Source organism: Sapajus apella, unplaced genomic scaffold, assembly GCF_009761245.1.
Source record: "Sapajus apella isolate SASKATOON/1434 unplaced genomic scaffold, GSC_monkey_1.0 scaffold33, whole genome shotgun sequence".
Taxonomy (NCBI): domain Eukaryota; kingdom Metazoa; phylum Chordata; class Mammalia; order Primates; family Cebidae; genus Sapajus; species Sapajus apella.
In genome coordinates, this window is record NW_022436973.1 from 20108534 (window position 1) to 20126162 (window position 17629).

At 44.0% G+C, this 17629-nt stretch overlaps 1 protein-coding gene across 1 annotated transcript; it reads right to left on the minus strand.

The window, feature by feature from the left end:
* Positions 1-1289: 1289 nt before the first annotated feature.
* On the minus strand, positions 1290-16373 carry CHGB (chromogranin B). Its single transcript, XM_032295470.1, has 5 exons — positions 15842-16373; positions 10608-10654; positions 10038-10131; positions 2871-4627; positions 1290-1681 (listed from the first exon to the last, which is right to left on the minus strand). The coding sequence occupies exons 1-5, from the start codon at positions 15888-15890 to the stop codon at positions 1604-1606; spliced, it is 2025 nt and encodes a 674-aa protein (XP_032151361.1). The 5' UTR covers positions 15891-16373; the 3' UTR covers positions 1290-1603.
* Positions 16374-17629: the final 1256 nt, after the last annotated feature.

The following is a 17629-nucleotide window of genomic DNA, read 5'->3' on the forward strand; positions in this document are numbered from 1 at the left end:
ACCACGCTGGACCCTGCCATCACAATGACCCAGCAGGGTGATTACGGTGCCCTCCTTTTTGGTTTCTGTGTTTCTGCCTTCACTTCCCCTACAGCCATCTCTCAATCCAGCATCAGTGTTGTTATAAACGTAGAGCAAATCCTGTCAGTCATCCACTGAGACCTCACCAATTGCAAAAGCAAAAGTCCTTACCAGGACCCACAGAGAGCCCTGTGTGACCTAGCCCCTGCTGCCTCTCAAAGCTCACCTCCTCCGACAGCCTCCCACTCTGGTTTCTTATTCTTCTTCAGACATGCCAAACATTCCCGACCCAGGGCCTTTGTACCTGCTATTCCCTCTGCCTGAAATGTCCTTCCCCCAGGTGTCCACATGGCTCATGCCCTTTCTTTAGGTCTTTCATCAACAGATACTTTATCAGTGAGGACTTTCATGTATCTGAGTGTCAGGATCCTGGACTGCAGAATTGTAATTACTACAGTTAATTAATTATTTCAGCACCTGAAATCTCCTGATAATTTTTGTGTGTGTGTGTGTGTGTGTGTGTGTGTGTGTGTGTGTGTGTGTGTTGAGATGGAGTTTCACTCTTGTGCCCAGGCTAGAGTACAGTGGCGCCATTTTGGCTCACTGCAACCTCCGCCTCACTGCAGCCTCAACTTCCAGGGCTCAAGTGATCCTCCTGCCTCAGCCTCCTGAGTAGCTGGGACTACAGGTGCACACCACTATGCCTAGCTAATTTTTATAGAGATGGGGTTTCGCCACATTGTCCAGGCTGGTCTCGAACTCCTGAGCTCAAGCAAACCACCCGCCTTGACCTCCCAAAGTGCTAGGGTTACAAGTGTGAGCCACCATGCCTAGCCTCTATCTTCTTAAGGAGTAGAAATCTGACAAGATCTTAGGGACCAGGGATCTGTCTGGACAGGTGTTTTCACTCCCACCCCAGAATTCTTCCCATTATCCAAGCTTTCTTCTCAGCCCTGAAAAATGATCTCTGGCTGGCTACTTCTAGAGCTCTTTAGATAATATAATTTTCAAAGTAATATCTTATGATGGTTTTTGAAACAGGTTCTTCAAGCCTAGGTAATCTCTTTCAGCATGGGGAAGCAGATGTCTTTTCCCAATCTATTTCTCTTTATATCCTGCACATTACTTCAAAATGTTTGCTTTTTTATTCTATTATGCATCCAAAAACCAACAAATCCTAGGGCCATCTTTTGCAATTTACTTCAAAGAATAGATTTGAAAGTCACACTCCTCCCTCTTTGCCCAAAGGAAGCCAAGAACAATGAAGCTTTTGGTCTCAGGTGAATCTTTTATTATTTCCAACTGAGACAAACATTTTTCCAAAGAGAGTAGCACAGTCATTGTCACAAGCATGTTAATATGTCTATTTTGCAAAAAAGAATATGCTACAAAGTCATGCTATTCACATTTTCAATAGCATTCTGGCAAAAATTAAAGACATTTCCAGTTACGTCAAACATGGAATGAATAGTAAGTTCTACTTTCTTCCCTTGGATAGATAAATGGTGTCTTTCAGTGAAGTGGTAAAAAAACAGATCATGCAAGGGCTGCTTCTTAACACTGCCCACTGCGCCAATGACAGTCAGCCCCTTTGGCTGAATTTCTCAGCTATCTTCTGTAGTTCCAAATCCATTGCAGCTAAGTTTTCAAGTTCTTTTTCCTGGAAAATACAGAAAAGTGGAGGCATGAGGTCCCAAGCCGATTTGTTTTGCTGTAGTTTGATGGAGTATGAATGGAAAGGGGAATTTTAGGCATGTTAAAAGCTGCATTAATCAACCTACATCAGTAACTCTCAAAGTGTGGTCCCCTGACCAGTGGCATCAGCCAGGAACTTGTCAGAAATGCAGATTTTGGGGTCTCACCTGGGACCTACTAAATGAGAAACTCTGGGGGCTAGGAATCCCTCAATGATCCTGATGTACATTCAACTTTGAGAAGCACCAACCTACATAATCAATATTAGGAAAAAAACATTGTTTGCATAGGTACAGCTCCAATAATGTTACCTCTCCCAGATATAAATTTCTGACTGCAGGAGGGCTTAAAATAATAAAGATTGCAAAGTAAATAGTCTAGAAAGTAAATTTCTCTATCACCTATTCTCCCTACCTCAGGGAGAGAGTGATGAACAGTCAGATGACCAAGGGGAAGATACTAGAACAGTAGTTGTCAACCTTGGCTGAACACTGCAACCATCTGGAAGCTTTAAAATATCCTGATGACCAGGCAGCACCCTAGGCACCAAGTAGACAGAATCTCTGATGCTGGGTTCCAAATAAAGTAATTTCTCGAGCTCTCCAGGTTACCCCAGTGTGCAGACAAGGTTGAGAAGCAGTGCAACTGAGGGAGTGGGCAAGGATGTGGACGATGGCTAGAGGGAGGTGGAAACTGACGCCCAAGGTGGCCTCCACTCCATTACTAGGGCACTATTTTCTTCTCTTTTATTTTCTTTTTTTTGAGACGGAGTTTCGCTCTGTCGCTCAGGCTGGAGCACAATGGCGTCATTTCGGCTCACTGCAACCTCCCCCTCCTGGGTTCAAGTGATTCTCTTGCCTCAGCCTCCCAAGTAGCTAAGATTACAGGCACCCGCTACCATGCCCAGCTAATTTTTGTATATTTAGTAGACACAGGGTTTCACCATGTTGACCAGGCTGGTCTTGAACGCCTAACCTCAGGTGATCCACCTACCTCGGCCTCCCAAAGTGCTGGGAGCCATGCCCAGCCCCACTAGGGCACCATTTTCATAGTGATTAATTCCCACCAGTTTCTCCCCATTAATATAGGATAGTCTTGAACATAATGTACTAGCATTGACCAAAGTAATTTTAAACAGAAGCCCCAGACTGTACCTCATCCTCTGTCAGAACTCTCTGGTCAGGCCTGTCCTTTTCATTTTCTGCCTCTTGGAGGGTGCTCATCGGCTCCTCAGAATCATAGAAGTCTGGAAACTCGGCCGACTTCTTCCTGTAGTGAAGGAGCTGGTCCAGTTGGGCCACCCTGTCATACTGCCTTTTTAGGTCCAGCTTGGGGACCCTGGCGAGGTTTCTTTTCTCATACCCCCAGTTCACATCCTCCGAGAAGGGCTTTTTCTCCCACCAGTCATAGTTGTATTCTGGGAAGAAATTCTTCTCATTCAAGGTCAGCTCATTTTCCTCCTCACCCTCGAGAAAATTATCATCCATGTTGTCTCTTCTTTCAAAATGGCTGCTCTGCCACTGGAGAGGGTCGTAGTATGGGTTGAACAGTTCCCCTAACCTCTTCCTCTTTTCAGCCATGTGATGGGAGCCATATTGTTTCTCTTGAAACCTAGCTTCCTCCCTGTTTTCTCTAGTGTCCTGCAGGTCTCCCTGCTGCTGCCACTTCCCTTGGGCTCCTTCCTCACCATAGTTGAGGTAATTTCTGTCCAGCTCTTTCCATGCACCTTGTGGACGCTTCCTTGCCTTGTCTATCTGGCTTTCTTGGACATGGTGGTGTCCTTCACCCAAGAACCTCTTCTCTTCTCTGGTGTCAGACATGAAATAGGCACGTGGCTCCCCTCCCCTACCTCTGTGATGGCGTCCCTCTCCCTGCTCTTGGCCCCTCTCTTCCTCACTTTCTTCACCATATCCATGTGCCATCTTATCGAGCTCTAAGCTGGGGTAATTTCTCTTGTCCTCCTCGTCCCAACTCTCCTCACTCTGAGGCCTTGGAGCCCCGTATTCCTCACTTCCTCTGCCCCTATAGCGCTCCCCCTCCAGGTCCTCGGAGTCCTCGACGGGTGGATAACTCTTCACGTCTCCATATTCGGGTTCTTCCTCTGAAGCCCTGTGGTGGGTTGAATGGTGGTCCCTCCTTTCCCCTAAACTGGCCATGTTGATGTTTGACTCCTCAGATTCCTCCAAGGGGTGTCCCCTTTCCTCAGAGGGAAGACTCCCTCCTTGAGAGGACCTGTCGGGCCTGCTCCTCCCGTGGTGGTGTCTGGGCTTCGTGCGTCGTTTGGCCACCTCAGAGGTGGCATCTTCCTCACCTTCCTCAGATTCTTCCAGGCTTTGGGGTTGGCCTTTTGACTCCTGGGGCTGTTTTTCCTGGCTCCCTGCCTCCTCTCCACTCTCCTGGCTACTCTTCTCCCGGCTATGCGTCTTCTCCTCAGAGTGCCCGGCAGCATGTGTATCAGATCTGGCCACTAACTCCTCTTTTTTTGTAGCTGAAGCCTGGTTTCTTTCATTGAGAAAAGCGTTTTGTGTCTCTCCTGGCTCTTCAAGGTGTTTCTCTTCACTGCCGTCTTCCCCTCGCTCCCCTTTTTGGTAGTTCTCTTCCTCCTCCTCCTCCTCTCTCTCGTTCTTCTGAGAATGGCTCCTCTTTGCTTCTTCGGAGACTTGGCTGTCGGAGGGATGGAGGCTCCGCTGGGGCTCATCCACTCGCTCTCGGCTGTGCCCATCTCCCTCTGCCCATGGCTCTGTGTCTGCCTGTGTAGGGCCTCGAGTGTCCTTCTCCGCTGGGGCTCCTGCCTCCTCCCTACTGGAGGGCCCGTGGGCTTCTGAGGCATCAGCTGGGTCTCTTAACAATCTTACTTCAAATTTCGTGTTTTCATTTTCAGTTGTCTCTTTGTCTTTGACCTCTTTTCTACCTATAATGAAAGAGAAGAGTAGTTATAACTTCAGAATTGCTTGTGATTCAACAAGAACTAGCCTCAGTAATCACTACAAATCCTAAGGACACTGAAAATTGCTTGAATAATTATTTAACTTAATGAAGAATATACTCAGATTCCTCTTTTTTTTTTTTTTTTTTTTTTTTGAGACGGAGTTTCGCTCGTTACCCAGGCTGGAGTGCAATGGCGTGATCTCGGCTCACCGCAACCTCCGCCTCCTGGGTTCAGGCAATTCTCCTGCCTCAGCCTCCTGAGTAGCTGGGATTACAGGCACGCACCACCATGCCCAGCTAATTTTTTGTATTTTTAGTAGAGACGGGGTTTCACCATGTTGATCAGGATGGTCTCGATCTCTTGACCTCGTGATCCACCCGCCTCGGCCTCCCAAAGTGCTGGGATTACAGGCTTGAGCCACCGCGCCCGGCTTCAGATTCCTCTTGAAAGTAAATGCTATGAAAGCTCCTTGACTGTGTTTAAATAGTAATAAATTGTCTATATTTTTATGTCTTCAGAATACCCAACCAGCTTCTCTCATTGGTACTACCAATGATCAAATTGAAATCCAGATAAAGATTTATAAAATATTAGAATTTAGAAGCAGAAAACATCTTAGAATTAATCTAATCCAGTCCAACCTCTTCTTTTTGAAGACATTGACACTCAGCATGGTATAATCCATGACCATTCTTTCCATATTTTCTCCAAGTAGGAGTTAAAAAGTTAGCATTATGTGAATGGCTCTACCAATAATTCAACTATATAATTAGCCAGAATAAGAAATAGCAAGATTCAAAGGAGGATTTAAACATTTGAAATGATCAGTTTATATCAGACTTTTATTATCCAATCACCTGTGGACTCAACCTCGCAGTATGATATACAACTCAGTAGCTGGTGATAAGAAGGGTGTACATTTCTTCCCTGAGAAAACTGCACATCAGTGGAAAGGGCCATTCCTTCTTTCACTCAGGTTCCATCCACCCAACATGTTCTCAGATGTTGAGGATAAACTTCAGTATACTGAGTTATCTTTGTGTTTCCTGAGTCAGAGTAGATGGTATAACTGATATTTTAATTGAATGCTGTTCTTGCCCATGTTTTCCAAATATCAATAGCTCCCTTACTAAATCCTGACCTCAAGAGCACCCCATGAAAGGAGATATGCAGTTGGCACTGTCTCAGTTGTTAGCTAGGAGGGCTTGGATTTCAACCTATGTCACAGAGTTCAGATAAAATCCCTGACGCCAAGACCACTAACAGCTCTGGGTCTACACTGCAGGCGCCATAAGCTCAAGTGCTGTTGGGCACTTGAAATATGGCTGGTCCAATCTGAGACATGCTATATATGTAAGCTACACATCAGACTTCCAAGAATAAAGAATAATGTGAAATAATCTCAACAATTTTTACATCATTATATGTTGAAATAATATTTTGGATGTATTGGATAATATATATTTCAAATAGATTAGATTTATACAATTATGTATTAGAAAAAATATTGGATTAAAATAAAATATATTATTGAAATTAATTTCCATGCAATCTCTTTTTACTTTTTTAAATATGGCTACTATAAAATTTGAAATTATATTTGTGGCTCACAATATATTTCTTTGGGTGGCACTGATGAGTCATTTTGAACTGATATTTGCAAAATGGAAAAAAATTGATTTGTTTTATAAAAATGTCAAAGAAATAGTGGACTGTTGGTACCTCTCTGTTTAAAGCCTAGCCTGACATGATAATAATAATCTCATGTTTATGAGGCAAAAAAATGTCCCTGACCTTTTTCACACATCTGAGGGAAGACCCATCTGTCACCAGTCTCTTTGCCTCTTAGAAGCCAGTGGTGGTACATATGGCATTGAGGCATGGCTAGCCAGAGGGCACAGTGAAGCATGGTGGCTCTGGGCAGTGCAATGACTAAATGTTTGTGTGCTTCCAAAATGTCGAAGCCCTACTCCTCAATGTGATAGCATGTGGAGGTGGGGCCTGAGAGGTAATTAGGTCATGAGGGTAGGACCCTTACAATGGGATTAGTGCCCTAAGAAGGGAGATGTGAGAAAGAGATGATTTCTGTCTCTACCAGATGAGGATACTGTGAGAGAAGATAGCTATCTACAAGCCAGGAAGTGGGCCCTCATCAGACACTCTGATCTTGAACTTGCAACATCTACAACTATGAAAAATAAATGTTGGTTGTTTAAGCCATCCAATCTATGGTATTTGATATAGCTGCCTGAGCTGACTAAGATAGACAGATAATAATGTCATTCTGAGAGTCAGTTGAAACAGAGCTGATTGGACAAGGTCTGAGCCTCCAGGGGCAGAGTCACCGTGGCCCCTTCCCTATTGCCTACTGGTTTGTGAGTCTTAAGTGTCAGGAACAGAAGTACTTTTATTTTTTTCCCAATTAAATATGTACTGCCTGAGCAGCATGTGCCTGAAGCTTAGCACTTCCTACTAAATTTAGCTTTAAGCCCCCGCAGGTGAGCCTGAAGAGGTTTGTGATTAGCAGCACACATTCATCATCAATCTGCAAAACCAAGGTGTGAAGTTCACCCTTACTTTCAAGCAAAAAGAGGGAAATGCATCTGTCATGTTGTAAGGATGACCAGATCAACCCTAGTCAAAGATATTCTTGTACCTGTTAAGAAATTAGACTATGTCTTCCTTGAGGTCTCTTAAATCCGTAAAACAATGATTCTGTCCTACTTCCCAGATATTCATTTGCTCAGTGAGTATATGCTGACTCAGAGACATGCAGGTAAGAGTGGGAGTGGAGATGGGCCTGGGGCGGACAGAGGCTGTGGAAAGGCATTCATCCAACCAGTTGGCCAAAAGCTCCACTAGTTTTCTGATCAGTTAGCATATGCCAACAAGAGAGAGAAAACTAGAATAGGATGAAGGTTGCAAACTGGTGCCTAAGAGGTGAATTCTATTTTATCTAAATAGCAGTTTTCTACGTTTGAATTCAGAGGCAATATGAAAATACCAGGAGATGTCTTTTAAAAATCAAAATTTTAACTTCTTTTGAAAAATCCTAAGATCTGCTGGGCGCAGTGGCTCACGCCTGTAATCCTAGCACTTTGGGAGGCCAAGGTGGCAGATCAGCTGAGGTCAGGAGCTCGAGACCAGCCTGGCCAACATGGCCAAACCCTGACTCTATTAAAAATGCAAAAATTAGCCGGGCATCGTGGTGTGCACCTGTAATCCCAGCTACACAGGAGGCTGAGGCAGGAGAATCGCTGGAACCCCAGGGGGCAGAGGCTGCAGTGAGCCGAGATTGCACCACTGTACTCCAGTCTGGGTGAGACAGAGCTACTCCGTCTCAAAAAAAAAAAAATCTCAAGATCTGACAGCAGAGTCTGTATTTCTCCATAATGGGATTAGAGCTGAGAAGTATCTGCTCCCCCTCAGAAAAGGCATGTGCCCCCCAGTCTGTGAGTCACTTCCTGTCCTGCCTTACTCCTTTGTGTTATTTATCTGTCTAGCCCTGGCTGGTGTTTAAGGCTCAACCACAGAGGAGCTCTTAAACCTTCCCCATCTCAGCATTCTGTCACTCTCTGGGTATAACATCTCCAGCGTCCTTGGATACATGGGTCATTTGATTTTTTTCCCAGTTTCCCTACATCTTGCTCAACAGACCTCAAAAGACCCCAGGGCATAATGAGGGCTGGAGCAGAGGCTAGAGTTACTATGCCATAATCTAAGGGCTAAGATCTTGGCAGGCAGACATAGGCAACTTTTCCTAAGCAATCGTGATTCTTTGGTGACCCGATAGGACAGACACCTCACTTTTGCATTGGTCTAGTAAACAAAGGAAGAGAAAGGCCTTCGGTTACTCTTTTGGTCAATCACTATTTGCTTTTTACTATTTCATGCATGAGGGCTCATGTGTAGCAATAGCCAAGAATGTCTTGTCTGGCAGTGAGAGTTGGTTTTTTGGTGGGTTTTTTTGTTTGTTTGTTTTTGAGATGGAATCTCACTCTGCCACCCAGGCTGTGCCCAGGCTGGAGCATAATGGCACAATCAGTGCACCCTCTGCCTCCCAGGTTCAAGTGATTTTCCTGCCTCAGCCTCCCGAGTACCTGCAATTACAGGCACGTGCCTCCATGCCCAGCTAGTTTTTGTATTTTTAGTAGAGATGGGGTTTCACTATGTTGGCCAAGCTGGTGGCAATGAGAGATTTTTTTTTCTTTTTTTTGACGGAGTCTCACTCTGTCACCCAGGCTAGAGTGCAATCTCTGCCTCCCGAGTTCAAGCTATTCTCCTGTCTCAGCCTCCCAAGTAGTGGAATTACAGGCACCCGCCACCATGCCTGTCCAATTTTTTTGTATTTTTAGTGGAGATGGGGTTTCACCATATTGGCCAGGCTGGTCTTGAACTCCTGACCTCAGGTGATCTGCCCGCCTTGGCCTCCCAAAGTGCTGGGATTAGAAGTGTAAGCCACCATACCCAGCGGAGAAATTTTTAAAGGTGAAAAAATAGGATAAAATCTGCTGCTCCCGGCCTGACTAAAAGTTTAAAAGTAGAGGACAGCGTTGAAGAGGGCAGTGTTTTCTGGATTTGTTTGAATCAGTTTGGCATCATGCATAACAGAGACTGCATAGTCTTGTAAAATTGACCTCGTACTGTCAGTTTCCAACAGATACTGCTTATATCACTGTTCAAATTTTATTTTCAGCAGAAATGGTTTCATATTGAGAACACTTTCATAGACTCAGAAAGCCATTAGTTGCCTCAATGGAATGCTCTGCCTCTACCTGAAGCCTTTCCAGTTCTCAGGCCTGGAACTCCTGGTACCATTTGGTGGTACCTTCTATTCTAGTAAGCTGTGCATTAAACTATCTTAGCTAATTTGTTGTGTAAATAGGCCAGAAATTTTAAGTCACCTTCTAAGCTTCCTGCTTCTCACTGTCAGAAGAGTAAAAGGCAAAGAGAAGAATGATTTTTAAATCTCCCTCTATCATCTTCCAGCACTTCCAGAAACCCCTTCCTCATCTAATCACAAACCAGCATTTCCCACACCTCCCTCCACCCAAATGAAGTCCTGTCCTAAAAATCCAAAATATGGAACTAAGGAATTTAAGAATGGATAGACATCTGAAAGACTATCATTGAGTTCAACTCCTTCATTTTACTTTGAGGAAATAAACCTAGACAGGCAAAGGGCCTTTCCCATAGTCACACAGCTGCAAAATGGTAAAGCAGGAACTAGGAGTTATATCACTGTCTCCCAGACACTGGCCTAGTCAATCCACACTCTTCCTACTGTATTATGCCCCCAGGTCATTTGTAGATAAAGTGGAAGGTGATGTGGAGGGATAGGAACAAGGATCACTGCAGCGACAAAGATCTGCCCGCAATGCGGGACACTTACTCTTCTTCAGGACTTGGCGGCACTCAGGGGTGATGGGTGGAGCACTGGACTTCGACAAGGCATTTGAGAGGACCTCAATGATGCAGCGAGTCACCTGGGGAAACACCCGAAAGCAGGTTGGGGAAGTTGGTGTCACTGGATGACAGACTACTCAACCCAGAGCTGCTGTCAAGGAAGGCTTGACTATGTGACCTGCGCTGATGCAGTATTTCTTAGGGCGGAGATACAGATTTACAGAAACAGAATGAAATCTTCCAAACCTCTACACAGAACAATGCAAGAAAGCACTGAGTTGGGATTACCTGGAGAAGGGAAATAAATGTCCATTTTCAAACCAATGGCACAGCTATCCTTGGGGGTGCTAAACCATCTTGCCAGGAGATTGGGGCTCAGTGCAGGAGGGGCATCCCTTGCCCACACTCTGTCAGGGATGAAAACCTAGCTTTGTAAGATTATGTTTTGTGTGTGTGTGCGTGTGCACACGTGCATGTTTGGTTTGGTATAATAGGGACTGGGAGAATCTATAGTCTAGATACAAGTCCAGATTCTAAGACTGACATTGCAACTTACCATTTCTTCATTGTGGTTCCCGTTATCCACTGGCATGGAATTGACAGCTTTGAAGGAGAAAAAGAATGGAAAATGAGTTGGTTTTTGGAAGCTGTTTGACCTCAGACTCACAAAATCATCCCACATGAGTTGTTGTTCCCCGCGCCCCCCCCCCGGCAATGTCTTAAATATATATGGAAACAAATGCTATTTTAGATCCGTATAAATTGGCCATGTTCTTAACATGATTGTAAACAGTGTGGAGGAAGAGAAACACAATGTTGATACGAAGGCATAAACGAGCTTGTTTAGGCAAAGGCCTTGTGGGTAAAAAATAAGGTGATTAATTATTATAATCAAATCTTGACCACAAGCACAGAGGGGGTTTCTGGGGTACTGGAAATGTTCAATTTTTTAATCTCCATGCTGGTTACATAGGTATGCTTATTAAGCCGTATATTCATGACCTCTTAAATTTTCTATATATTTTACTTCAATTAAAAGTGTAAACCAACCTAAGTCTAATATAATGAGTGTCCTCCTTGACCCTTCTCTGCCTACCCCAAATGGGTAAAGATCTGTGGCTCTCTCTCCCTATCTCTGTTTCCAAAAAAATATCCTCCCAAAACTTACTTCCATGACAAAGACATGGTTATGGCTGTCTTCCATAATTAATTACCTCATTTTTTACCCGCAAGGTCTTTGCCTGAACAAGCTCCTTTATGCATCCATATCAACATTATGTTTCTCTTCCTCAATGACTGTTTACAATCATGTAGAGAACATGGCAGATACCTAACCCTCCTCGTACAGCATCAAGTCCATTATATTATATGCAAATTGATGTTTATCCACTGGTTTATAAGAATATTTTAAAAGAAAAATTTTAATTATTTCAATAAAATTTCATGAGATTCTGCCTGTCTTAAAGCAGTGTTTGAAGCTGCTTTGTCTTCTTAGAAAATACTTTAGATAATTTAAATTTTTCAGTGTCATTTTTTTTTTCTCTCAGAACTGCTTTGATTTTTTTTTTTTTTTTTCCGAGCTAGCTGAGATTTTATTTTGGACCAAAAAAAAAAAAGCCAGTTGAATTGTTTTGCAGCTGGAGGCATGGGCAAGGTGGATCCCCAGGCAGTAAACTCCCCGCAGGTGGGCTGAGGGCTAGGGCTGAGCACCGGGTGGGTCTCCTGTTCCTTGCGCTCCCCTGCACAGCAACCTCTCTCCCCGGCTCTGGGCAGCCACAGGTGGGGCAGGCTGGGAGGGGCTGTTGCAGCTGTTCATTTGGGCAGGACGTCAGAGGACTCGGACACCAGCCTCCCATCGCGGGTCTCAATCTTCTTTACAACCACAGCCTTGGTGGAGCTGGTGCGGCTGAAGGTGGAGCCCGCGCCAGAGCCAAAGCTGGAGCCCAGGCCGTAGCTGAGGCTGGGGTTTCTGAGGCCCCCATAGGCAGAGCTCAGACCACCTGCATAGCCGCTGGTGGTCTTCGTGTGGATACTCATGTTCTGCATCCCAGACTCCAGCCGGCTCTCCTCGCCCTCCAGTAGCTTGCAGTAGGTGGCTATCTCGATGTCCAGGGCCAGTTTGACGTTCATCAGCTCCTGGTAGTCACGCAGCTGCCGTGCCATGTCCTGCTTGGCCTTCTGCAGGGCTTCCTCCAGCTGCTGCTGCTTGGCACGGGCATCCTTGAGTGCCTGCTCCCCGCTTTGACTTTGTTCTGTGTAAGCCCTTTCCATTCGAACAGCCCAAAGCATTTACATATAAGTCCGTCTCTACAGTTCTCTTGGCATTCCCTGCAGCAGGCAACTGCTGTTATGGCAGGAGAAGCTCAGTGCGAAAAATTATTCTAAGTCCCTGAGAAGAGAGTAGAGCTAGCTGGGGCAAGCTCTCAGACATCAGACAGGAAAGCTATTCAAATGCAGCCACCCGACCTTTCCTTCCAAAATGCTTTGCTCTAAGCCTGTTTAAACATTTCCCACCTGCTATCAATTACATATCATGGGGCTCAACCTGGAAATAAAACACTTGTTTCGTTTACTCACTTTACTAAACTTTTCTTCTCAAAGCATGATCTGGGATCTACTTCAATTGTTTCAAAAAGCCCAAAGTTATGCACCCTATTGAAATCATTAAAAAATATTTGAGAAGTAGCTAACAAGCTATGAAGACCCCAAGTTCTTCCTGAAATGCTTATCAGGCAAGATCCAGTCGGCCCACTTTTGGTACCCAAGGTCCAATATACTGGACTGTTCTTTCATCCTCCAAATGGCTGTTTGAGGACACACCCACTTCAGCACTTTCTCTTTCCACCAGAAATCTGTAAAATCCTCTGGAAAGCAATGACTATGAGACAATAACTCCCCTAATAAACCAAATGACTTTTTAAAAATCCAGCTTTACTAAGCCTTTGATAATGCAGATTTTTGCTAATACTCTCCTTTAATTTTACAAATGTGAAATAGATGCTTTTATTAACTACTGGTATTGCCAAAGCATTAATAGTTACCAGATTTGGAGGCAGAGAAAGATTTTTCTTTTATTACTCTAGACAACCCGTAGCTCATGTTTGTATTTATAGAACCATTGTTTCTCTGACTGAGGCTCTTCAGATCTCTTTTTGATGGAAAAAGAAAAAAAAAACTAGGGTCTGCTTTTGAACATACACTATACATCTTGGTGAGGTATCTAGCTGCTTCTGTATTTTTCCAGTAAAATCTAAGACAAAAGAAGTAATAGCCAAAGGCATGTTGTCATCCTTAAAGCACTTCAACTTGCTTTTGTATATGGTAAGATTCAGGTGGCACAACAGAAAACCTAATGCTCTCTGTAGGGATTTAAGAAAAAGAAAACCTAATGCTTGTGCTAAAAGTAAAGCAATCAAATGGTTAAAAAAATTATCAAATAATGTGGTAAACCTGAGAGTAACTCAGACTAATAATCTAAGACTATTAAGGTTTGATTCCCAGATTGAATATATAGCTGTAAAGTAAGTTAAACAAGCTCTTCTGAATATAGAAACCATTTTCCTGGCCAGGCCTGGTGGCTCATGCCTGCAATCTCAGCACTTTGGGAGGCTGGGGTGGGCAGATCACAAGGTCAGGAAATAGAGATCATCCTAGACAACATGGTAAAACCTCGTCTCTACTAAAAATACAAAAAAAAAAAAATTAGCTGGGTTTAGGGCACACACCTGTAATCCCAGCTACTTGAGAGACGGAGGCAGGAGAACTGCTTGAGCCCTCAAGAGAGAGGTTGCAGTAGCTGAGATTGCACCACAGCAGTCCAGCCTGGCCAACAGAGCAGGACTCTGTCTCAAAAAAAAAAAGAAAAAAAAAGAAAGAAAGAAAAGAAAAGAAAACTATGGATATCATTTGACTATTTCCCTTATATTAATTTTTAGAGTGCACAATAGCTTCCATAGAAGGTTGTGGATCTCCTTTCAGGAGCTCTTAAGGATAAGCGAATGAGCTAGAAGTTTTCTTGAGGCTTCCCCCAGCCCTGTGATTTTGCAAATAACCAGCTCTACTTGAAGGCTAACAAATCTCGTCGCCAGAGGCTGTGGAGAGGTAGGAATGGAGAGGTGCTTGCTAATGGGTTTGTGGTATCTTTCTGGGTGATGGAAATGTTCTGAAATTTGGCAGTGGTAATGGTTGCACAATCTGTGAACATACGAAAAACCACTGAATTACATACTTTAAAAGGGTGGATATATAGCTCAATTTTTAAAGATTATCATATCTTCATTTTAGCTGCTATTAAAATACAAATTTGTATTTAAAATATTCTGTTACACAAGAGATCTGTAAGTATTATACCACAATGGTTAAATAAATCCCACAAATGTCACCGCTTTTGTGGTTTACAGCCTCCTAAGCAAAGCAATTCCTTTCTGAAAGTATTTTAACCAGAAATAATTCTAAATATTCATTTGGGTTTCTTTAATAAAATTGAGAACATTTATTCGTAATTTGTAAGAATGACAAGAATTTTAACAAATTCTGAATGTATGTAGCTTACAATAAAATTAATTATGACTGGCTTTCATTTTGTCTCTACCTTTTGGACCTAGTAATTGCTGCCAATAAAATCTCCGTATTTGTGGATGGCAATATCTCAATTCTAGGTAGGAGTCTCAATTTCAGATATGAACAATTTTCTAAAGTCATTAAAAGCTGAAGAAAACCTGTGGTTTAAATTGGTGCTAGCATACTTACTTCGCAATAGTCTCAATATCTCAATACCCATAGGTGACTCTATTTCCAACACAGACACACACACACACACACACACACACACACACTCACACACTTCAGATCTTCAAAGATCATTTGTTTGAGATTCAGAGTAGTTTGACAGATTAATCCTACAATCTTTCACACAAAAAGAGAAACAGTCAAATACCTACTACTTAAAATTCCATCCTTCTCAATTGACTAAAACTTTTTTTTTTTTTTTTTTTTTTACTACTCCAAAGGTACTTTCGTGGTTATTTTGTACTCTAATAATTTTCCTGGAGTACAGAAGTCAAAATATTGCGGTTTCCATTCATAACTTAAAAATGAGGGGTACATGTTTTTAGGACTGCTGAGGCTTTCACAGGTTAAAAAAAAATTCCTTTGAGTGTGAGATTATGTCTCGAGTGATGGAAATACAAAATAGAGAAACATAATATATTAAACCTGTACATACATGAGCACACATACACACACATTATATATGGACATGTTAAGAAAAGGTATATATCTTATACATATGGAACTCACTTTTATCACATCATATTTATACGACAATAACAATAATAAGGGAAATTATACAGGTGCTAAATAACATCATACTTGTATTCCTGCCTCTCCGTAGCCGCCTAGCTTTAAAAGCCAAACAGTTACAGAATCAGACTACGACAGGGTCTCGACAGGACGGGCAGAGAGAGCATGACATCTTAGAAGCGAATACAAAACGTGGGGTTTCCTTGGAGGTGCGGCACGTTTTCTTCCTTCTATCCAGAGGAAAACTCAAGATATAAAAATACTGAGGCTCCCCTGGTTGGGCTCGGAAACCCTCTAGCTTTTTCCAAGTCAAACGGGTGGGAGGAGTTGAAGGAAAACACCCAGGGAGGAGAAGAAACGAAGCAAGAGATAAGCCTTCCCCTCAACCCTCCCTCTCTCCCGGGATCCGCCAGCCTGGCTGCGGGAGCGACGGGGAACAGCGATGCTGGCGCTGTCCGCGGTGCTGACCGGCCCGCCGCGCCCACTCACCCGCCAGCCCCACGGCTCCCAGGAGGCTGAGAAGCAGCGCCGGCCGCATGGCCCCGCTCGCCGGCCCCTGCGCGGAGAGGAAGATGGCGGCTGGACCGGAGAAGCGAGGCGCAGGAGGAAGGCGCGACGGAGCGGCCCCGGGAAACCAGCGTGCGTCCTGGTCCCCGCGGTGTGGCGCGGCTGGCGCAGGCCCTGCTCTTTTAAAGGGCAGGCGGGGGCCGCAGGGCCGGGAGGGGCGGGCAGCCAGGAGCGTGCGCCCCCTAGCTCAGCCCTGACGTCACGAGGCAGCCCCCACAGGGCGGCGACGCAAATGGGCGGAAATTTACGCCAGTCCAGTAGCCTGGGGTACGGGGTCTGGAGCGGGGGTGGGGGCGAATGGCGCCCCAGAGAATGGACGCGCGGGGGGAGTGTGAAGATCTGAGACGGTGGGGGAGGCGGGAGGTCCCCCTCAGCCTGCTCCCCAACTCCCCTGCCCCACCCGACATCTTCAAATCTAAAACCGTGTGTTTGAGACTATGTGTGTGGTTGTGCTGAGATGTGTGCATGACGAGGTCTGTTTGTGTCTCCTCGACCTAGCTGAGGAAAATACTCCTGCTAACGAGAGAGAACTAAACGGTTGGTCAGGGAAACTGAAAAGACAGTGATGGTTGTAAAAGTAAAAAGTGCAGCCAGAGAATATGGGACCTGCTGTTCCTTCGAACTTTTCTTTCCGTCTTTATGTCTATCTACCTATCCATGATTCTATCTCCTATTCATGACTGTCTCTCTTCCTCCTCCCTCTGAATACATAACACATACACATAGTAAAAAAGAAAAGAAAATCAGACGGTACAAAAGGATTTACTATACAAGTCTCCCTTCGTCCTTCATTTCCAGTTCTCAAGTTCCTCAATTCCTCTTTGCAGTCCACGCAATTTTACTACTCTCTATAATTTAGGTTTGACTTATTTTGGAACATATGCAGCTGCATCTTCTTTTGAATGATGTATTACATTGAATGGATACAATAGAATTTATTTAACCGGTTCCTTTTCTAATGGGCATTTATTCAGGCTGTTCCCCTTTGGTTTTTAATTACTCCTTTACAACATAGCCTTAGTCTCAGGGGTGGGTCGCGTAATAACCTGCTGGTAAGAAGTAGTCTACGCTACAAACCCTGTGCATCCTGTCTCGCTTTAAAATTGGGACAGTAAAGTATTTTTGTTATTATGTGTGAGAAAAGGTGAAAGCATCTTGCAGAATATTTTTGATGTGGGTTTCCTCAGCCTAGTGAAGAATCGGGGAAAAGCAGCAGGCAGGTGATCTGCACAGAAGAGTAACACAAGCTTTTCGGAACAGAGTGAGACTTCACTGGGATCACTTCATTCAGGGAGTGAAGATGTCTGCGTGCACAGCTCAAGCAAGGTTTCAGTTTAGTTTTCTTGAAAATTAATTAGGTTCAAATTATTTTTGTATGTGCTAAGTGAATGGCTACATCTTCCTGAAAAAGCTAGAAAGTATTTCACCAAGACCACAGCCACAGAATAGTTAAAAGAATAGTCTTAAAAAGGATTTAAGTGGAACAATGGATATATTTTGAAGATATATGTTACTTTATTGTATTGTATTAATGTTAGTTTCCTGATTTTGAAAATTGTTCTGTGGGCCGGGTGTGGAGGTTCACGCCTGTAATCCCAATACTTTGCGAGACCGAGGCGGGTGGATTGCCTGAGCTCAGGAGTTCAAGACCAGCCTGGGAAACATGGTGAAACCCCGTCACTACCAAAAATACAAAAAGAGAGAGAGAGA

What these genes read in the sequence shown, in the direction of transcription:
- CHGB (XM_032295470.1), bottom strand. Translation starts at nt 15,890, where the DNA reads ATGCGGCCGGCGCTGCTTCTCAGCCTCCTGGGAGCCGTGGGGCTGGCG. An exon ending in GGGAGCCGTGGGGCTGGCGG is followed by an intron (nt 10,655 to 15,841) that starts GTGAGTGGGCGC and finishes TCTCCTTCAAAG; the next exon opens with CTGTCAATTCCATGCCAGTG. An exon ending in CCGCCAAGTCCTGAAGAAGA is followed by an intron (nt 4,628 to 10,037) that starts GTAAGTGTCCCG and finishes CTTTCATTATAG; the next exon opens with GTAGAAAAGAGGTCAAAGAC.